This window comes from Mesoplodon mirus, assembly GCF_964341445.2.
Source record: "Mesoplodon mirus genome assembly, chromosome: 12".
NCBI lineage: Eukaryota > Metazoa > Chordata > Mammalia > Artiodactyla > Ziphiidae > Mesoplodon > Mesoplodon mirus.
The window spans coordinates 84,631,994-84,654,845 of NC_138988.1; the positions used below are offsets into that span (position 1 = coordinate 84,631,994).

Consider the following 22,852-nt stretch of genomic DNA (forward strand, 5'->3'; position numbering starts at 1 on the left):
CCTTGGCACTTCACTCTGCCACTCTTTCCTCCCCTTCAAAGCTAGACTTCTTGGAAGGAAGCCTCTGGTCCCTGACTCTAGTTCTCACCTCCCACTATCCTTCAACACACTGTGGGCAGCAAACCACCAACAATGACCACTGCGATTGCTCCTGCGAATGTAAACAGAGGTTTTTCCCCCAGTTACCATTTCTCACGGCTGCTTCTCAGGCAGCCAGGTTGATGTGGCTGTCACTTCCAGAAACTATCTTGTTCCTGGAATCAGGGGCTCCATTCTCTCCTGATTCCCTCCTTCCTGTTTCTTTCCAGCCCCCATTCACAGTCTGGTTAGGTGCAGACTATCAAGCCAGGTTGTCTGGGTTCATAATCCTGGCTTTACTACTTAACTTGTTGGGTAATAGCCAATAGGGATATTGTGAGTATTAAGTAAGTTTATGTATAAAGTTCTTACAACAGTGCCTGGCTCCTGGTAAGTACTATATAAATGTCAGCTAATAGTATAATTCATTTGGCTTTCTCTTTTTAAGTATGAGTGGGCCATGGAGTTTTGTTTGGGGGTTTTTCTTTTTTGTTTTTGGGTTTTTTGGTTTTAACTTAAAAAAATTTTTGGCCATGGCATGCGCCATGTGGGATTTTAGTTCCCCAACCAGTATTGAACCCCATGCCCCCTGCAGTGGAAGTTCAGTCTTAACCACTGGACCACCAGGGAAGTCCTCTGGAGTTCTGTTCTTGACCCTTTCTTTTCTCTCTCCACATTCTTCCCCAGAACTGTCTTTAATCACTTATAAGATTTTAGCTCTCATTTCTACACTGAAGACTCCTGATCCCTATCCTGAGCTGCCTCCCAGACAGTTCTGTCTGGAAATCTTGCAAACGAATCCAATTCAGTATGCCCAAACCCAGCTGATTTTCTTCCCCCCAGTCTACTCCTGCCCCAGAATGGCATCCTCTAGAAACAGTGGCACCAGCTGCCAGGTTTCCTTAGAATCATCTGTGACTTGCTCTTCTCATTCAGTTGCCACACTGGGTCACCTGGTCCAATCTATCCTACCTATGGGATGTCTCTCAGATCTGTTTCCTTTTCTCCATTCTTACTGCTATTGCCTTGGCCCAAGCCCTCATTATTGTCTCTAGCCTACTAAGTGTTTCCAACCCCTCCAGTCCTTCCTTACTTTCTAGGCTGTGACCTGAGAGAGCTCTTTCTAAAATACATACCTAATCAAGTCCCTCCTCTGCCTAAAACCACTGATGCTCCCCTTCACACCCAGATAAAACACCTGTTTCTACTCATGCCTGCTGCAGATCCTCTGTCCCCATAAACTGGTAACCAAACTCTGGGAGCATCACATACGGTCACACAGCTTGTGTACTGCTCACACAGCTTGTGTACTGTACAGCCAGTGGGGGCTCAGGTAGGGCAAACCTGTGCCCTCCAGTGGTTTTTATTTTATTTATTTATTTATTTATTTATTTATTTATTTATTTATTTATTTATTTATTTTCTAGTTGCCGCAAACGGGGGCTACTCTTCGTTGCGGTGAGCGGGCTTCTCATTGCGGTGGCTTCTCTTGTTGTGGAGCATGGGCTCTAGGCGCGTGGGCTTCAGTAGTTGTGGCTCGCGGGCATACTTGCTCCGCGGCATGTGGGATCTTCCCGGACCAGGGCTTGAACCCGTGTTCCCTGCACTGGCAGGCAGATTCTCAACCACTGCGCCACCAGGGAAGCCCTAAAACATTTTTGATGAGTTATGCTAGAGGATATATTTTACTACATTATCTTTTCATTCTTTCTAGAAGAATTTAAATTACAAAATTAACATTAAAAGACAGTCCAAGAATATAAAGACGACAATTTAGGAGAACATTATCATAGAAGTGCATCACGCAGTTAATTAATAAAAATATTTTGTTATTTTTCTGACTTTCATGTTTGCGATGCTTTCAAGACTTTAAAATTTGTAATATGTCATTTTCCATTCCAAATCTCCATTTTCATACCTATGTTTCACCCAAATTATATATATTAGATCTCGCACTGTCTATATTTCTCTTTTAAGCTTCTTGAGGGTCAAGATCTGTGTTATTATATCCAATCCTTAGAGGAAACCCTTGGCACAAAGAATGCATTCAAAGAGAATTTGTTAAATGAATGGATAAAAAAACAAATTCAACTTCTTAACATATATTATCTATCCCCTTCTCTCCACTACTGTGGCTACTGCCTTGATTCAGGCCCTCACTATATCTACCCTGGATTCTTGCAGTTGTCTCCTAACTGGTCTACCTGCCTGTAATCTCAAATCCTTCCAGTCTACCCTCCACACTGCTGCCATGGTAACATTTCTAGGGGCAAATCTGATCATATCAGCCCAAACTCTCTGGTTAGGGATCCAGGAACAGTAACTGCAGGTGCCCCCTGCTATATATTCCCTTCTCCAGTCATCGTGATTTGCCCAATTTTCTGGATGACCAAAGTATCTCATCCCATTCCTGATTTTATTCTTTTATTCCATCTCTGGAAATTCCTTTCTCTTGTTCTATTTCCCTTGTATTAAATACAAGGGCAAACTCCTACAGTTTCCTGATCTGCTCCATTAGTTTTCCTCTTTGGCCTAATACATACATTTATCTTCTAAATACTTACACGGCATTTACTATGGTCCAGGGACTATCCTAATCGATTTACAAACATTTACTTCATTTTTATTTCATTTCACATACAAGTCTGCTGTATACAGTTACTTGTTTCTGTGCCCGTGTCTCCTTCTAGACTGCGATTCTAGAAAACAGAGGTTGAGAGTTAAAAATGAACAAACAAAAAACCCCAACCACAACTACCATCTCTCCTTTGTGGTGTCAAAGGGACCAGAGTTAGGAGAGCGCCTCAGGAAGCAATGGGCGGTAAGTACCAGACTGGAGGAACTATGAAGTCCCTTTCGGCCCTAACATTTTGCATTGCTATGATCATCTGATTCCCAGATGCCGGGAGCCACTCCGTACAGAAATCTCGCTGGGTTTCCCCGCCTCGGGCTGGATTTCTGGTTCCGAGTCTTGTAACGAGGCAGTCATAAAGTGCATCAACCTCCGGAGCTCCTAGAGAGAGCAAGATCGCGGAAAGGGATGCTCGGCTTCAGCGACGGGGCTCGGAACGATGACGCACTTCCGGCCTTTGTGGTTTGTGGGTTGTACGGGCGCTGCTGCCCTCGCCACGGATCCGAAGGTCCCGGGACCCCGAAGGTGAGTCCCAGGCCCCTCGTCCCGACCCTCCCGCCCCGGGAAGATTAAAGTCGGTGACTTGGGGTAGACCGGGAGGGGACGTCTGCGCGGGCGTGGCCTCGCCATCCTCTCGCCGTCGCCACGACACAGGGCTGAAGCCCCAGTGGAGTAGAAGGAGGTCCCGCCCCTGCCCAGGCGGGGCTTTGTGGTCTTGAGCGGAGGTGTGGAGGTGGAGGAGGAGCGTCCGACTGGGAGTCTCGCTCCCTGTCAAAAGCCCGACTCCGTATATACCCATCACTTTTATTTCACAAGTGTTAACATTATACAGTATTTATCAAATCTATTTTTTCTTTAAATGTTTCGAAATAAATTACAAGCATCATGACTTGTCACCCCTAAATAGTTTCGTATATGCATCTCTGAAAATTAAGGATATTTTACATACATAAATCAACCCCAACATCAACACACCCAGCTAAGCCTAAGCGCATTCCCTAGTATTACCTGACACCTACTTCATATTCAAATTTCCCTTCGTTGTCCTACAAATGTTTTTTGCAGTTGGTTTGTACCAACTAGGATCCAATTAAAGACCACTCGTTGCATGTAGTTAAGTCTCTTAATTTAAACCAGTCCTATCCTTCCCCTCCCTTCTTCCCATCCTATTGCCTGGTTGAAGGACTTGTCAGTCGTCCCGTAGAGTATCTTCATTTCCGGATTTGCCTGTTTCCTTGTGGTATTTAAGTTGTTCCTCTTTTCCTTGCCTTTGTGATCAGTTTTCCTTGGAATTTATTTTGCAACACAGGTGGTTTATGATTTTCATTATCTCTTCGTTGTGCTGATATGCTAATATGCTGAAGCTAATAAGAAAAACGCTCGGGAATTCCCTGGCAGTCCAGTGTTTAGGACTCCGCGCTTCCATCGCAGGGGTCGGGGTTCGATCCCTGGTAAAGGAACTAAGATCCCGCAAGCCGCGGGGCGCTGCTGGGGAAAGAAAGGAAAACGCTTTTTACGCCACGTCATGTTTTAATTTTTTTAGTTCAATTAAGGGAGATGGGGACACATCAAATTCTGCAATTGTAGCACTCTTTTATCATGCATTTGCTGCCTGACACGTAATAGGCACTTAGTAAATATTTTTAAGTGAATTCCTTTGCGGGTTACAGGTAATGCAGTGAATTTAGGATGAGTTGTCCTCTTTCCTCCAGGAGTGTACCTTATACACATCTTCGAGATTATGGCTTTTATTTCATTCTATTATAATTTTATCTCCATGAGTTATAAACTCCTGTGTAGGGCTTCCCTGGTGGCGCAGTGGTTGAGAGTCCGCCTGCCGATGCAGGGGACACGGGTTCGTGCCCCGATCCCGGAAGATCCCACATGCCGCGGAGCGGCTGGGCCCGCGAGCCATGGCCGCGGAGCCTGTGTGTCCGGAGCCTGTGCTCCGCAACGGGAGAGGCCACAACAGTGAGAGGCCCGCGTACAGCAAAAAAAAAAAAATAAATAAAAATAAAATAAATAAATAAACTCCTGTGTATACCCAGCTCTTAGCACAGCTCCATAAATAACTGTCCAAAGACTGCAGCACTTTTTTCAAACAAAAGTTAAGCTGTTTTGCCTTTCAGTTGTATTTTTCAAAGTTAAATTAATTTGATGAATACATTAACATTATACCTAAGTGGCAGTCTTTTGGATCCAGTGCAGTAGCCTCCACCACCACGCTTTCAACTTTTGCCTTTTCTGCTTCCACTCTCTTGCCTCCACCTTCATTCCCTCAGCTCGCCTACCATACAGTAGCAGAGCATCTTAAAACGTAAACCCAGTCTTGTCACTTACCTTCGTAAAAGCCTTCAGTGGCTTTTCAGTGTAATTAGAATTAAAAAATAAACTCCTGTGCCCTGCATGATCTGCCTTGTCTTACCAGCCTAATTTTTGCCACTCTCCTCTCACATGGCTGTAGTCACTCTGCCTCCTTTCATTGTTTTGACCACACCATGCCCTGCCTCAGGGCTTTTGACCAGTTCTTCCCCTGCCCCCCACCTCTACTCTGCAGGGCTCACTCCTTTTTGTTCTTAGGGCTCACCTCTCACCATCCTATCTTAATAGGTCCTCCATTTATTTGATAACTCAGTGTCTTCCCCATTAGAATGAAAGCTCTAGCAACACAGCGACTGGTTCTCTCTGGAGCACAGCCAGGAGGCAGGACAGCAGAGGAAATCAAATAAGAAATCTTTGGTAGCTGTGACAAAGCGAAAGAGAGGCATGGACATATAAAAAAAAAAGAAATCTTTGGTTAATATAAATGGCACTAAATTTACTGACTATGTTTTAAAAATACAAGAGTCTTAAACCATTTATAGAATTTAATGTTTCTTTCAATTGTAGAACTGCAGTCCCTGGTAGGACCAAGGTCTCCCTTTCCTTGCTGGCTGCCACTGTGGACTGGTCTCAGCTTCTTGAGGCTGCCTGCATTCCTTTACTGGTGGCTCCCTCATCAGCAAGTCAGCAATTGTGTATCTAATCCTTCTCATACTTCAAACCTCTGACTTCGTCTTCTGCTACCAGCCAGAGAAAATTCTGCTGTTAAAGGAGTCATGTAGTAGGTTAGGCCCACCGAGAGATCACCTAAGGTCAACTTAATTACATCTTAATTACACCTTTTATCGTGTAAACTAACAATCTTAAGTGACATGATGACAATCATAGAAGACGGAGATCATGTGGTGATCTTAGAATTCTGCCTACCACAGTTCCACTGTTTGTTTATCCTGCAGTTGATGGACATTCGGGTTGTTTCTAATTTGGAGCTATTTTGAATAAAGCTGCTCTGAACATTTCTGTAGTTTTAGCTTTTAGTGGACGGAAGCACTTGTTTCTTTGGGGTATATATCTGGGAGTGGAATTACTAGGTCATGGCGTACACATATGTTCAGCTTGTCAAAGAATGATGAGACCATCACTCAATATCTGAAATGAAAAGACAGCTGGAGAGATATCCTGACTAGGAACACCTCCCTAGGTACAGAAGAGATTGCTGCTGTTACACAGGCGTTTTGAGAAGCATGGAGTTCGGTGGGCTGACATCATCTCTGGGGACTTGGTTTCATGGGACAAACTGTTGTTGATTAGTTGGCTCTCAGAGCTGTGTTTATTGGAACGAGTCATTACAGATTGGCTGATTTTCAAAAGCTATGGGTTGCCATTAATTGATGGACTTAAAAAAACATGTTCTCTGAAGTGAATTGTTGATTGATTGAACAGACCAGTTCAGGGCTATTTTTTTTTAATTAATTTTTATTGGAGTATAGTTGCTTTACAATGTTGTGTTAGTTTCTCCTGTGCAGCAAAGTGAATCAGCTGTACGTATACATATATCCCCTCTTTTTTGGATTTCCTTCCCATTTAGGTCAGTTCTGGGCTACTTGATACCACAGCTGCAGAACTTTTTTTACTCTCAAGCTTTAAGAGATAGTTCTAAAGAATTTTCCAAAGTGGTTGTACCCATTAAAGTATCATATTAACGTATGAGAGTTCCATTCGCTCCAATTCCTTGCTGATTTACCCTTAAATTATAAGATGTATATTTACTTTTAGAATTTTTTTTAATGAGGTCTGTTGTTCAGTATTTCTATTCTCCTGACAACAAGGGCCTTAATACACTCTTTCTACTGAATTGACCATCTACCACATCTTGTTATTATAAAGAATTTTAGTTTTATATTCTTCCCCTTTTGCGTAGTAAAACATTCTCATGTAAAAAAATGTAATAGGGGTTATCCACTGAAAAATTCCACATCATGCCTGCTCCCAACCACTCATTTCCCATCCCCAGAGACAGGTAATGTTGCTTGGGTATCCAATATATATATATATATTTTTTTTTTCCCTTTTTTAAATACAACTAATAATATTTTTCACAGTGGTTCTTCACCTTGCTTTTTTCACTAAATGTATCTTGCCAGTCCTCTCATATCTGTACATAAAGAGCTTCCTCATTTTTAAAAACTGCATAGTAGTAGTCCAATATATGGATTACTCTAATTTATTTAACCAGTCCCATATTGGTGGACATTTAGGTTGTTTCCAACCTTTTGCCTCACAAACAGTGCTACAGTAAATAATCTTCTGTGTACATCATTGTACATGTGAATGAATATATTACTTTACAGGAAGTTTTTTTTTCCATAATCATTTAAATTTATTGCCATATTTTGTCAGTTTTTGGACTTATGTTGTTTCCTCTGTTTCATACCTTCTTTCTGAGTTCACTTTTGTTTGCTGAACTACATCCTTTAGTTAATCTCTTAGGAAGGGTTCATGGGTTGTAAATGGCTTCATTTTGCTCTATTTATTTATATTTAGCTGGGAGTAAATTCTGTGTTGACAGTCATTTCCCCACTCTGATTGCCTTCTGGACTCCATTTATGAACACTTTGCTGTCTTTCCTTTGTAGGTAATCTGTCTCTTTTCCTCTGGTAGGTTTTAAGATTGTCTCTTTATCCTCAATAGGCTGCAGTTTCACTATATTATGTCTAGGTGTGTACTCTTGATCTGAGAAGTCAGGCCTTCATTTCTGGAAAATTCTTAATTTTTTTTCTCAACTATTATTTCTCAGTCATTCACTACATTCTCATCTTCTGAAGCTCCTGTATATTAATGTTGCATTTTCTTAACATTTTATATATATAGTATGTATATATATTTATGTATTATATATGTGTATATATATGAAAGAGCAGTTAAGAAGATATATATATGAAATATTCTCTCTTTCTTCTTAACTGCTGTTTCATATTTTTCATCTCTTGCTGCATTCAGAGTAAAGCCTTCAGTATTGTCTTAAAAATCACTGTTATTCTTCAGCTGTGTCCGTTCTGTTGTTTATCCTCTAATGCATTTTAAATGTCAAAGTTTTTTCTTAAATCCTAAGATTTCTCATTAGTCCTTCTTTATATCTACCCGATGTTGCATTTTTTGCCTGTTTTGGTTTCATTATCTCATGTATTTCTCAAAATCACTTATTTAAAAAATTCCTTGGACTATAAAATAAATTTCGTATCAAGTGAATTTCTATTCTGATTTGTTGATTATTTTTCTTAGGGTTAGAGTTATTCATGCGTTTTGGAATTTAGTTTGTAGGTTTATTTTGTGTGGGCAGCTTTCTGCTTTAGATTTCTCTCTCTTCTTCATTCAGCATTATATTTAAGACCCTTTCTGGGACTTACACCCAGTGTTTGAGTGTTGCTGCCCCAAGAAGTTCTTAGGGCTGGCAGACCTAGTATGGGGCCAGCAGCTTCAGGGCTTAGTTACTGCAGATGAGACTGGTCCTGTCCCTTGACCCCTGGGTCCATAGTTTCTGATAAAGCTGTAGCCTGAGTCAGTAGCCTACAGTCTTTTTTTTTTTTCCTACCCCCTTTCACGAGTGTGGAAGTCCACTGAAGCCTCTAGCATCAGAAAATATTTCTTCCAAGATTTTCAACTGTCTACTGAATTTGGCCTGTGAATTCAATGGTTTATTTTGTTGGGTCTATTTCCTCTATAAAAAGAGGATATTCAACTTATTAGTACTGCTTTGCTAATAATACCTGGTGGTTTTTTAATGTTTAGCAATTGCTATGGGCCAGGTACCGTGCTAAGCTTTTTATATGCATTACCTTATATAATTATCACAGTTCTGTGAGAGGGGTGCTTTGGTCAGTCCCATTTTAGAGAGGCCACATGATTTGAACATTAGTCTCTACCTTGCAGTGCTTCTCTAAAGATGATTTTAAAGAACTCAGTCCATTCAGTTTATCAGATGTGTATCAAGTACAAGAGGTGTCTGGGATCTGTAGCAGGTTGGGACATGGGTGGGAGAGGAGACAGGAGACAAGGGAGGACTAGCTGGGAACATAGGGTAACACATACAAATCCTGAGAGCAGTGGTGGCATAGGGGAGAATAGGAAGAGTGCATTTTCTCTGCCTTCTCCCTTCCCTGCCCTTGCCATGGCTTGATGAAAGGAAAAGGGACGTAGATAGGGAGAATTCATTTATTTATCCAGAAAACAGGTATAAAGACAGAGTTCATGGTGGCGCAAGATCAGGAGGTAAATCCTAAGTCCACCAACTGTGGGGAGAGCAGCACAGCGAATGCAGAGGCTGCCCCACCTAGGGCTTTGGGTCTGTGAGGGGTTGCCTGTGGTGCTCAAGAGAAAAACCTGATCACCATGGTTTCTCAGTAGCGTTAGATGCAGAACCTATAGTCACAGAACAATTTTTGCCATATTTTTAATAATAGTGGAATCCAGTGTAAATTCATAAGAATTCTCAGGCTTACAAGTCTTCCTGGACTGAAGACTCAACAAACCTGATACCCAGATGCTGCAGTAAGGAGTAAAAAATTAAAGTTGATGCTGGATATGGACAAAGAATAAGACCCACAATCTTTGTAACACTCTCTATTCTTAACACTACAACATAAGTTGCTGTGAATATTGTACTAAAGTCTGTGTCTCCCACTGCAAGTCCCATAAAGGCAAGGACCAGGTCTGTTCCTTTTCATTGCTTTGACCTAAGTGCCCACACTATGCCAGGCATCTGGTAGGCACATGATATTTGAATGAATGGAATAAATACATTTTCCCCCAATAAAGTATAACTGAGAAACTTTTCTCAGTTCTCTCAGACCTTAATGATTCTATTAAAACAGGACTAAAGTCATATATAAAACTTAAATTCCACTGCTAAAGTAAACATTGTATTAGTGTAACCACCATTAAACCTCCCAACTTAAACTGCCACAACCCTACAGCATATTCTTACCATTTCCCTCCTGAATCTTACTCAATATTTATTTAAAATACAGGTCTAACTCTATGACAGTGAAATAAAAACCTTGATGACCCTCGGTTTTCCATATCGTAAAGTCAAAACATCTTAGCCTAGAGTTCAGGGTTGTTCTCTATTCTGATGAAATGCATCTTTCCAACCTTATCTCTTGTCATGTATTTTCTCCCCACACGCTATACTCTGTAGTTCAGCCACCAGTACCCGCTGCCTGTCCTTAGAGTCACTGTGCAGTGTAACCTTAAATACCTTTGATTCTGTTGTTTGCTTGGCCTGTCATGTTGAGTTTCCTCCCATCACCCTTTCTCTGCCTGACAAATTTCTGTTCATTATTATTTTAGGCCTAATTCAAATGTACTTGCCCCTAAGCCACATTCTTTCATTGCTCCATACCCTGTCAGAATTATGTTTTTCCTGCTCATCACTCCTTAGATATTCTGTTGAAGCCTCTATATAGCACTCATCATTTGATATTATGGCTAGTTTTTTTTTTTTTTTTTTTTTTTTTTTTTTTTTTTTCCTTTTTGCGGTATGCGGGCCTCTCACTGTTGTGGCCTCCCCCGTTGCGGAGCACAGGCTCCGGATGCGCAGGCCCAGCGGCCATGGCTCACGGGCCCAGCCGCTCCGCGGCATATGGGATCCTCCCAGACCGGGGCACGAACCCGTATCCCCTGCATCGGCAGGCGGACTCTCAACCACTTGCGCCACCAGGGAGGCCCCTATGGCTAGTTTTATATGTCCTCTTCTTCCCCTGAAGCTACCATATATCGACTATGAGGCTTTTAAATCACTACAATTTATTTATTTGTTTATTTTCTTGGAATAAGTACTTTATTTGAAATGGCTCAACAATCAGAAAAAATACAGAAGGTATTATTTTCCTTCCTGTCTTATTCTGAGTTACCTAGTTCCCTCCCCAGAGGCCACCCCTCTGTATTAGTTTTTCATTGCTATAATAATGTGGTGTAACAATTACAAATCTTTGGCAGCATACAGCAATAAACATTTATTTAGCACATGAGTCTGGGGTTCAGCTGATAGAGGCAGGGCTTACTTGTATATCTGCAGTCAGCTGTGAGCCCTCCAGGCAGCTCTGCAAATCTCAGCTAGGCTCACTTACATGTCTGGGGATTAGCTGGCTGTTAGCTGACCTAGGATGGTCTCATCTGCCCCTCTGGGTGATTTGGCTCTGTCCTGCATGTTTCTTATCATCTGAAAGCCAGCATATCCTCCTAGCAATTGTAGCAGGCAAGGGCAAGCAAGCCCAATCACACAAGTACTTTTCAAGTCTAGCTTGTATCACACTTGCTAGTAACACACTGGCCAAGTCAAGTCACATGGCTGAGCCCAGAATCACAGTGGGAGGGCACAACAAAGTACATGTCTACAGGGAAGGGTGAAGAATTGGGGTCAGTAATGTATTCTGCCATATGCCTTTTTTTCCAATTTCTAAACGTACAGAAGTAAAATACTATATATACCTTTTATTAACATAAATGATAGCATAATATTTATTGTTCTTATACTTTGTTTGTTTTCCCCATTACTTTTTAATTTCCATTAAGACATATTTTTCTCATCAGGTACATCCTCCTAAAGAAGGTTAAATCAGGGGATCTTAAATCAGTTACCCCTCTGCCTCAGGCTGGAGTGAGCCCTTCTAAGTTAATCCCAGAATGGCTTCAACAGGGGAACAGGATGGACTTAAGATTGTGAAGGTGGAGGAAGACCCTATCTGGGACCAAGGAACGTACCTTCAGGAGAACAGCTTTTCTGGCCAGGAGGCCTCCCGCCAACTTTTTAGGCACTTTTGTTACCAAGAGACTCCTGGACCCCGAGAAGCACTGAACCGGCTCCGGGAACTCTGTCATCAGTGGCTGAGGCCAGACACACATACCAAGGAGCAAATCCTGGAGCTCCTGGTGCTGGAGCAGTTCCTGACCATCCTGCCCGAGGAGCTCCAGGCCTGGGTGCAGAAGCACCATCCCGAGAATGGGGAGGAGGCAGTGGCTGCAGTTGAAGATCTGGAACGAGAGCTAAGTGAGCCAGAGAACCAGGTGAGAGGAGGAAGATAGGCTCCTGGACACAGAATATTAAATGAAGGGTGAAGTTTGGTGACCCAGGTTGGTTGGCTATAGCCTCATGTATTAATTTTCTGTTGCTGGGTAACAAATTACCTGCCTCCCTAAGCTTTAATGGCTTGAAAAAACAAATATTATCTCCCAGTTTCTGAGTCAGGGTTTTGGGAGCCACTTAGGAGGATCTCTCATGAGGTTGCTGTGAAGATGTCAACCAAGACTATAGTCCTCTGAAGACCTAACTGCGGCTGGTGGACCCACTTCCAAGATGGCTCACTCCCATGGTTGTTGGTAGGGAGCCTCGGTTCTTCACTGGCTGTTGGCAGGAGGTCTTTACCATGTGGGTTTCTCTTTAGGGCTCATTGAGTGTCCTCACAACATGTCAGTTGGCTTCCCCAAGAGAGAGACAGAGAAATAGAGAAAGAGAGGATAAGGATGAAACCACATCCTTTTTACCTCTTAGTCTCAGAGTTATATACCATCACTTCTGCCATACATTCTATTCAGTAGAAATGAGCCATTTTAAGTACAGCTCTCACTCAAGGGGAGAGGAATTAATGGAAGGAGCATCAAAGAACTTATAAACATATTTTAAACCACTGGGCCACTCTTGTTCTCCCCCTTCTGCTTTTGGGTGTGGATTTAAACTCTGGGTCTTCCACTGTGCCATTGCTCTACAAAATGTCTCATATGGTTCCATATGATCTCTTTCATTGAGTATTAGCCTGGATTCCTGTAGTCCTCCTCTTATGAACCCAAATATACCTACCTGCCTTCAGGCCCCAGACTGTGAACATGGACATTCTGAAGTGCTCTCAGGGGATGCAGTGCATTTGAAGGCCAAGCAGGAATCCACAGCTCTCCAGGTTCAGTCCATGGTGACACAGTTCAAATGTGAATCTTTTGGGCCCCACAAATTTGGAGAACAAGGTAAGGACTTTCACAGGTCCATTCAGGGGATCTCTGGTGGTTCAGTATAGGGTAGTAAAGACTGTGGACTCTGGCACCAAATTGCCTGGGTTGGAATTTAAGCACTGCTACTTAGAAGCTATGTGACATTGGGCAGGTCAAGTAACCTTCCTGTGCCTTCAGTTTATGCATCTGTAAAAATGGAGATAATCATAGTATGGAGTCAGAGAGTCTTTTGAAGATTTAATAAATTAATACACATAAAACACTTAGAACAGTTCCTGCTTCCTAGTAAGCACTCCACAGTGCCTGCTTGTGTACATCCTCTCTGGAAGCCTCACCTTCTCTGGGTGATCCCCTCCATCCACTTCAGCAGGTGCTGATGACCCCTTACTCTGTTGGTCTCAATATCTCCATTTAGGTCTTCTGTGGATTCCTAGAATATGTGTGCTTGATATGGATCTTCCTGTTCCCCACCCTGTGGTTATACTCTTTCATAAAGGAAAGAGATGACATTGTTTGATCTATTTATTATTCTAGATGGTGAAACTGTACTTGAAAACCAGGACTTGGCATCGAAACAAGAAGTCTTAAAAGAAATGGGACAGTTTGAGAATAGCAGACTCCAAAGAGATGTTCCTTTAGATTCTAAGTACAGAGAAACTTGTAAACGTGAGAGCAGGGTAGAAAAGCAGAGGGAACACCCCACTGGAGAGAGACGTCACAGGTGCAATGAATGTGGGAAAAGCTTTACTCAGAGTTCAGTTCTCATTCAGCACCAGAGAATCCACACTGGGGAGAAGCCATATGAATGTGAAGAATGTGGAAAGACCTTCAGCCAGAGGTCAGGCCTGGTTGAACATCAGCGGAGCCACTCTGGAGAGAAACCCTATCAATGTAAGGATTGTGGGAAAGCCTTTAGTGCCAGCAATGGCCTCATTAGACACAGAAGGATCCACACAGGGGAAAAACCATATGAATGTGAAGAGTGTGGGAGAGCCTTCCGCCTGAGCTCATACCTTGTTCAGCATCAGAGGATACACACTGGAGAGAAGCGCTATCGCTGTAACGAGTGCGGTAAAGCCTTCAGTCAGAATGCGGGGCTTTTCCAGCATCTCCGAATCCACACTGGTGAGAAACCCTATCAATGCAGTCAGTGCAGTAAAAGCTTTAGTAGGCGAACACTCCTTATAAAGCATCAGAGAAGCCACACTGGAGAGAGACCGTATGAGTGTGATGAGTGTGGGAAAGCCTTCAGTCATCATTGCAACCTCATTAGGCATTTTAGAATCCATACTGTTGCCAAACTGGACTAATCCCATGGACCACCAGGGCCCCTAAATGAGGTGATCTTGGAAAGTAAGATTTTCAAGTGGCTTATTTTGCTCTTACGAAATTTATTTTGCTTTGGAGTGTGTGGCTTTTCTGCAGACCAGGTGCTGCTGTCTCCTGGGTGGATGACTGTTGGCAGTTGCTTGGCAACCTCCTTCTTCCCTATCCCTTGGTTCATTTCTAACGATTTCTCTTAAAGGGACCAAATCTTACCTGGAGATAAATTGGTATGGAGGGGCCGTTATTGAGTAATATTTAATATTGAATAACTCTAAATGACTAGCAATTGTGTATACTTTTTTTAAGATTGGGTACATTCAAAAGATATTCAGAGATGAGCCTTTTTTTTGTAAAAGTGACATTTTAAACACAATTAAGATTTGGGGGAATAAGAATCATTCCCATTCCCATAGGAAATCATTGCCACAGTCTCCCCAGGAATTTAATGGATGATTTCTTTGTTGCTTTCATCAGAATGGGTGGCAAACTCATTTATTAAGCAGCATTACCCATGGTGTGAAACCTATAGATCTGATGGTTTAGAAATCCATGTCCCATTTTGATATCTAACTCCAAATTCCCAGTGCAGGTCATTACCATATTAAGGTTTCCATTTTTGTTATAAATAACGAATAAGATGATACTTTAAAACCTTTGCAGTGTGCCTGTTTTATTCATAGCCTTTTCTGCCACTGCCTTTTGAAGGCTAGTCAGCAACTTGGAGGGCCATTGCGAGCAGCATCATTGAGACTCTCAAGAAAAGGAGCCTCTGACCTCGGGCAGCTTGCTGCTTAACTGGGGAGTCCAGCGTTCTCAGGCCATTTACTGTCAGGGTTAAACACACAAATCTGGCACCACACTGTGTAGGCTCATTACCTGCCTCTTCGTCTGTGAGCTGTGTGACTTCGAGCAGTTTAATTAAATGCCCCTATGCTAGCTACAGTCTCCCTGTCTATGAAATAGGGGATAAGAGTACCTTTCTCATAGGGAACATAAGAATAAATTAATACAAACTTGTAAAGCACTGAAACCATAACTCTCAATAAACGTGCACTATGATTTACATAAAGAAATAACTTAATACCATCTAATGAATGTAGGTGGAATTGTAAGTATCATGCTTGAACGAAATAGAATGTTAAACGCCTCTGCTGACAGTCTCATTATACTTTTCTCCACAGTCAAAATCTGAATCAGAATTTCAAAAGAAAGGAAATAAAAGTTCAACCTAAAAGTATACTGTACTAAATATGTCTTCAAAGTCTATTTTTAAAAAGTTAAAGAAGTCTATATATGTGTGTTATATGTATATGCATATGTATATATATTTGGTTTTCCTTATAGCTTAGGGACCATAACAACAACCAGAAAACTCTAAAATTCCTTGACTGTTTCATTTGTAAATAGAACAGTGGCTAAATGCAGACTACCTAGAATAGTGCTTCTTGAATTTTTTTTTTTTTGGCTGCACTGTGTGACATGTGGGATCTTAGTTCCCCAACCAAGAATTGAACCCATGCACCCTGCAGTGGAAGTCTGGAGTCTTAACCACTGGACCACCAGGGAAGTCCCTAGAATAGTGCTTACTGAATTTTAGAGTATCTACAAATCATCCGAGATCTTGTTAAAATACAGATTCTAATTCAGAAAGTCACAGTGTAGCCCAGGAATCTGCATTTTCAGTACGCTCCCAGTGATGCTGATGCTGTTGGTTCATGGAACACACTTTGAGTATCAAGGCCCCAGGCAGTCCTGATGGTCCTTCTAATCAGCTAGAGGTGCCAGCAAATCCATTTCCTTCCCATCCTTCTTCCACCTGCAACGTCTACATCAGCATGTTGCCCCTATACCTGTGCTCCCCACTGCCCACCCCACCCTCAGAGGAGTGAGATGCCCCAGAAGTGCAATGGGCAGGTGGGCTGAGGTGGGATTGGGAAACCAGGCAGTGTTCTCTGCTCTAGCACAGGAAGTTTCAGCCAAATCTTTACCTGGTAAGTCTAAGCAGTTCCTGTAAACGTTTACTTTAGGAAAAAGCCGCTGCTACAGAGCTTCCGCTCTGCCTCCTCCCTCCCCTTCATGTGAGCTCCCAGGGTGAGGGGAAAGCAGCTGTTGCATGTTTAGAGCACAGTGCAGACCTGCAGTCCTCCCTGTGCTCCCTGAGCATCTCAGGACACAGGGACAAAGTCTCAGCTGCTGTGTCCTTATCTAGGCTGCTACTACAGACCACACTCACCTTCAACGCTGAATTTCAGTTTGGTCTCTCTGAGACTCCATCCCCAGTGCTCAGACAGCCCCTTCCTCTCTCACCTACCCAGAAAGGCAAAGAAAAGCTCACAGAGGAGAAAGCAGTCACAAAAGAGGCCCAAGGAGTAAAGGAGAAAAGCAAAGGGGAGGAGAGGCCTCTCAACGAATGAGAGACGGGAAGGGAGAGACAGGGGGAGAAGAGAGAGCCTGATAGGGTAAGCCTGCAGCAAAGAGAAAGTTGAAGGGAAAATTTGGGAATGTTGCAGGTTTTTTTCAGTTTCTCTTTCACCAACCTAGTCCAAAGTGTTATAGTCGCTGACACCACTCCCCTGCATTCAGCCTCATTGACAGTGTCATGAGGATTTTCAGTGCCTGTGATCAGGGGAGCACCTAGAGAAGAAGGGAAGTTCAGGCAGTGAACAGGGCACTCAGCCAGTCGGCAGCATCCGCCGAGCACCGCTATGGGCTCGCGGACGCTGTTGCAGGGATTTGGGACACAGCAGAGAACCCTGCCTGAGGAAAACAATAAGTATAATAAATAAGCGATATAGTGTAATATATAGGTGATACAGTGCTTTGGAAACAGAAGAAAGTGGAGCAGGATAACGGAGTGAGGTTTCATTATCTAGGGTGGTCAGGGGAGGCTTCGTTAAGAGGCATTTGAGCTATGATACAGAGCAGATGAGGGAGTCAGCTCAGTGCCACCTGGGAGGGCAATCCAGGAAGTGGAACCAGCTGGTGAAAAGGCCTTAGGGTACAGACTAAAAAGCTTTCCCATGGGGTTTCTCAGGTGATCCTCACAATCACCCAGAGAAGAGCAAGGCGTGGGTATTTACCATTCACATTTACAGTTGAGTAAACTGAGCTTGGTGACATGAAGTGATTGTCCAATGTCGCATGCCTGGGAGGTGACAATGGTCTGTATTTGAGACTGACTCTCTGTCTAGTGCTCCTTCCTATTAAGCATCCAGAAACTTTGTTTCCCTACCTGGAAAGTTATTATTCTTCCTTATCTAGAAAACATAGGTGTTGCCACATAAGTACTTGTCAAGTAATTATTTTGTGTGACTAGCTGTGTCCTGAAAGTATTGGGAGAGGGGGTGGTGCAGATACCCTGTTGGTGCACAAGAGGAAGAAATGGATAGACTCCTGGAGGTCAGGTGATGTTAATGTGGGGTGGGAGACACGGGGAGTGAGGGTGGCCAGGTGTAGGGACTCTGCAGGCAGCCAGAGCCTGATGGGAAGGAAGGGCGGGGAAAGCCGCGCGGTGGGAGAATGAGTGTCTTGGTAGCAGGACGCTGCTGTGGTTTGTCCCTGTCCACTAGTGTTGCTGTGGACGAGTTACTTCACCTCTCTGTGCCCAAGTGGAAAGACAGGAAGGCCAGGCAGGTGTGTGGAGCTCTCAGGGGTAAGGCAACGCAGGCGACCCCTTCTCTGGGTCTCTCGGTGCTGCTCCTCAGATCGCCAAATGAAATCCACTTGTGGGGCAAGTCGGGGGCGGGATGGGGTGGGGCTAGGAAATGGAAGGGAAGAGCCAGGCTTGTATGGAACAGGAACAGGAGGTCCCAGGATTTGGGGAGAGCGGGGGAAGGGGTGAAGTTTCCTGCTGGCCTCTTTGCACTGGATGGGCCAAAAGCGAGGAGGCCGAAGACATGAAACAGCTTCCGAGCGGCCTAAAGAGACAGCGGAAGTGTCAGCCTAGCGGAGTGGAGAGAAGGTCCGCGGTGCTCCTTCGGCCCAGGTCCCAAGGCCCCACCGGCGTTTCAAGAGTCTTGGTCGCGGGTCGGCCGGCTTCAGGTGAGTCCCCGGGCGAGCGGGACGGGCGGCGGGGGGTGCGCTCCAGGCTAAAGTCCAGGAAAGAGGGCGCGCAGTGCGGGGTGCGCCAAGAGCCAAGACCGGCCTTTCAGGACCACGACTACTACTAACAGATACTTCTGTAGCGCTCACCACGAGCCTGGCACTGTTCTAATCACTTAACAGGTAGTAACTCATTTAATCGTCAAAAAATGGTCTGTATACGGGAATTCCCTGGCGGTCCAGTGGTTAGGACTCCGCACTTTCACGGCCGAGGGCCTGGGTTTAATCCCTGGTCGGGAAACTAAAATCCCCGCAAGCTGAGGGGCGTGGCCAAAAAAAAATCTATATGATTATTATCAACTCCATGTTAAAGAGGGTGAAACTGAGGCAAGGAGAGGTTAAGTCACTCGCTCAAGGTCACACAGCTTGAAGGCCCCCTTTGTGCTCTTGACCCCATTTCAGTAAGAAGCTACAAAGTATTACATCAGTGCTGTCAAGGCTGTACTGGATTCCGTTTTAACTTCTACCCTAGTTAGAATTGAGAGCCCCGTTTCTTTAGCAGTTCTACTGATGGACATTGAGGTTGTGTCCTGTTCTCACTATTAGGAACAACACTGCAGTGCCAGGTCGTGTACTTGCCTCCTGGAGCACAAGTGTTAAGTGCAGAACCATAGCATATGCACATGTTTTAAAAGCTTTTTTTTTTTTTATTTTAATTACAAAGAATTTAAAATGTTGACAAAGACTGAAAGAATAATATAATGAACCCTTACATGCTCATCCACTTTCAACAGTTAGCAGCTCTTGACCAGTCTTGTATCATGTGTGTCCCCATCCACCCACTCCCTTCCCTTGTTATTTTGAAGCAAAAACATATACTGTTTTACCTGTAAATATTCCAGTATGTATCTCTAACAAATACTTTTTAAAACATAGGCATAATACCTTTATCTCATAAAAGCTTAATAGTTATTCCTTATGTCATTACATATCCAGTAAGTGCTTACATTCCAATTTTTATTATCACATATATATGTTTAGTTGAATATATATATCATATATCATATATATATAAATGTTTAGTTGAATCAGGATCCTCATTATGTCTACAAAATGTGTTTGACTGATAGGTCTTGTCTATTTTTTTGTTTGTTTTTGGCTGCGTTGGGTCTTGGTTGCTACCAGCGGGCTTTCTCTAGCTCTGGCGGGCGGGGCTACTCTTTGTTGCGGTGGGTGGGCTTATTGCGGTGGCTTCTCTTGTTGTGGAGCACGGATTCTAGGCGCGCAGGCTTCACTAGTTGCGGTGCGTGGGCTCAGTAGTTGTGGCTCACGGGCTCTAGAGCACAGGCTCAGTAGTTGTGGCACACGGGCTTAGTTGCTCCGCGGCATGTGGGATCTTCCCGGATCAGGGCTCGAACCCGTGTCCCCTGCATTGGCAGGCGGATTCTTAACCACTGCGCCACCAGGGAAGTCCCTCTTGTCCCTTTTAATTGGATTTCTGCTCCATTTCTTTCTTCCTATTGCATTGTATTTGCTGGGCACGGGGGTTGTTTATCCTGTAGTTGCCCCCAGTATGCATTTTGACAAATGCTTCCCTGTAGTGTACTTTCACATCTTTCTCTGTTTCTACTTCCTGGGAATTGGTAGTTCAGTCTGGAGGCTTCAACATATTCAGGTTCAGCCTTTCTGGCAAGACCACTTAATCATGGTGTCACTTTCTTCCATCAGGAAGGAATGTCTGGTTTCTCTTTGTGATGTTAGCAGCCACTGATGAATAGTGTCTCTATCCACTAATTCATAATTGGTGGCAAAATCACAATATTCTAATTATATCATTCCTTCTTTATTCAATAGAAAAATACTTTTTTTTTGGCTGCGTGGCCTGGCTTGCAGGAGTTTTCAGTTCCCTGACCAGTGATCAAACCCGGGACCTTGGCAGGGAAAGCACGGAGTCCTAACCACTGGACCGTCAGGGAATTCCCTAGAAGAATACATTTATTAAAAGAAACTTTTTCTTATCTATTTGGTTACCAAGTGCTATAATTCACATGGAAAAGACAGGATAAATCCTTGATTGTTTCCAGTTTTGATTTACCAGTTTTCAGAATAGTTAGTTGGTTCTCTAGCATTCTCTAGTGGTGACCAATCCAGTTTTTTAAAATAAGAGTAATTATGAATTCATGGATGTAAACATCCTTAAAGTATTTCAATCCACTGCTGTCATTATCTTTACTGATGCTCAAATTTTCCCATCTTCAAGTGGGAAGTTCTTCAAGTTGGCTTCGACATTAGACCCTCATAGTCAGGAACTTCCTTGCTTTATGGTGACAAGATGTTTCAGGCTTATGTCATATAATTCCTGCCTCAGATCTGTATTCAGCCATTTCTCCAAGGAGCCTTGGTTTCTTCTTGGGGAAACAGAATTTCAAGACCACAAATTGGATGCCAGGGCATGTTCACTGTTTCTAAGCCTTTTTAGTAGAAAGACCTAGGGCATCTATATTTTATTGATACTTCCAATTCAAATTCAGGACTATAGGGTATTTACTTCTCTTACATTTGTATCTCCTTTTGTGTTAGTTGTTTCTATTTCAAAACTTAGTAGTTTAAAACAACACACATTATCTCATAGTTTTCATGTGTCAGGAATCCAGGTATGGCTCAGCTGGGTCCTCTGCTTCAGAGTCTCTCAAGACTGAAATCAAGGTGTTAAACAGGGCTAGTGTCTCATCAGAAGGCTTGACTGGGGAAGGATCTGCTTCCAAGTTCACGTGGTTGTTGACAGGATTCTGTTCCTTGAGGGTTCTTGGACTGAGGGCCTTAATTACTCAGTTACTTGCTGGCTGTTGACAAGAGGGCCATGTAGGCCTCTTTAACATGGCTGCCTTTATATACTTCTAAATTTTTATTGAAGTATAGTTGATTTATAATGTGTTAATTTTTGCTGTACAGCAAAGTGATTCGGTTATACATATGTATATATATATATATATATTCTTTTTCATATTCTTTTCCATTATAGTTTATCAGAGGATATTGAATATAGTTCCCTGTGCTATAAATAGGACTTTGTTTCTGGGTTGTTGTTTATTGTTTTATTTTTATTTATTTATTTTTAGATTTCAGTTCCTATGGATTTTTAAAAATTTTTTATTTTATATTGGAGTATAGTTGATTAACAATGTTGTGTTGGTTTTAGGTGTACAGCAAAGTGATTCAGTTATACATATACATGTATCTATTCTTTTTCAAATTCTTTTCCCATTTAGTTTATTACAGAGTATTGAGCAGAGTTCCTTTTGCTATATGGTAGGTCCTTGTTGGTTATCTATTTTAAATATAGCAGTGTGTACATGTAAATCTCCAGACTCCCAGTCTATCCTTCCCCCCCACCCAGCCCCCCGGTAACCATAAGTTCATTCTCTAAGTCTGTGACTCTATTTCCATTTTATAAATAAGTTCATTTGTATCAATTTTTTTTTAGATTCCACATATCAGCGATATCATATGATGTTTGTCTTTCTCTGACTTACTTCACTTAGTATGATAATCTACAAGTCTATCCATGTTGCTGCAAATGGCATTATTTCATTCTCTTTAATGGCTGAGTAATATTCCATTGTATATATGTACCACATCTTGTTTATCCATTCATCTGTTGATGGACATTTAGGTTGCTTCCATGACCTGACTATTGTAAATAGTGCTGCCATGAACACTGGGGTGCATGTATCCTTTTGAACCATGTTTTTCTCCAGATATATGCCCAGGATTGGGATTGCAGGATCATATGATAGTTCTATTTTTAGTTTCTTAAGGAACCTCCATACTGTTCTCCACAGTAGCTGTACCAATTTACATTCCCACCAACAGCATAGGAGGGTTCCCTTTTCTCCACACCCTCTCCAGCATTTATTGTTTGTAGACATTTTGATGATGGCCATTCTGACTGGTGTGAGGTGATATCTCATCGTATTTTTTTTTTTTTCTGGCCATGCAGTGCAGCTTGCAGGATCTTAGTTCCCCAACCAGGGATGGAACCCGGGCCCCCAGCATTGGAAGCATGGAGTCCTAACCACTGGACCACCAGGGAATTCCCTCATTGTAGTTTCTTTTTTTAAAAAAATATTTATTTATTTGGCTATGCTGGGTCTTAGTTGCGGTACGTGGGATCTTTTTTAGTTGCGGCATGTGGGATCTTTAGCTGCAGCATGCAAACTCTTAGTTGCAGCATGTGGGATCTAGTTCCCTGACCAGGGATCGAACCCCGGCCCCCTGCATTGGGACCATGGAGTCCCAGCCACTGGATCACAGGGAAGTCCCTCTCATTGTAGTTTTTTGTTTATTTTGTTTTGTTTTGTCATGCAGCCTGCGGGATCTTAGTTCCCCAACCAGGGATTGAACCTGGGCCCTCAGCAGTGAAAGCATGGAGTCCTAACCACTGGACCACCA

The 22,852-nt window shown here is 42.9% G+C and overlaps 1 protein-coding gene across 1 annotated transcript; it reads left to right on the plus strand.

The window, feature by feature from the left end:
* The first annotated feature begins 3,023 nt into the window (after window positions 1-3,023).
* Window positions 3,024-15,530, plus strand: ZSCAN31 (zinc finger and SCAN domain containing 31). Its single transcript, XM_082638922.1, has 4 exons — window positions 3,024-3,235; window positions 11,624-12,097; window positions 12,898-13,048; window positions 13,568-15,530. Exons 2-4 carry the CDS (start codon window positions 11,717-11,719, stop codon window positions 14,341-14,343), a joined length of 1,308 nt encoding a protein of 435 aa, XP_082495048.1. The 5' UTR covers window positions 3,024-3,235; window positions 11,624-11,716; the 3' UTR covers window positions 14,344-15,530.
* The last annotated feature ends 7,322 nt before the right edge of the window (window positions 15,531-22,852 follow it).

Coding starts and splice junctions, on each gene's coding strand:
- ZSCAN31 (XM_082638922.1), top strand. CDS start 11,717: ATGGCTTCAACAGGGGAACAGGATGGACTTAAGATTGTGAAGGTGGAG. Junction 12,098..12,897: donor TAAGTGAGCCAGAGAACCAG/GTGAGAGGAGGA, acceptor ACCTGCCTTCAG/GCCCCAGACTGTGAACATGG. Junction 13,049..13,567: donor CCACAAATTTGGAGAACAAG/GTAAGGACTTTC, acceptor TTATTATTCTAG/ATGGTGAAACTGTACTTGAA.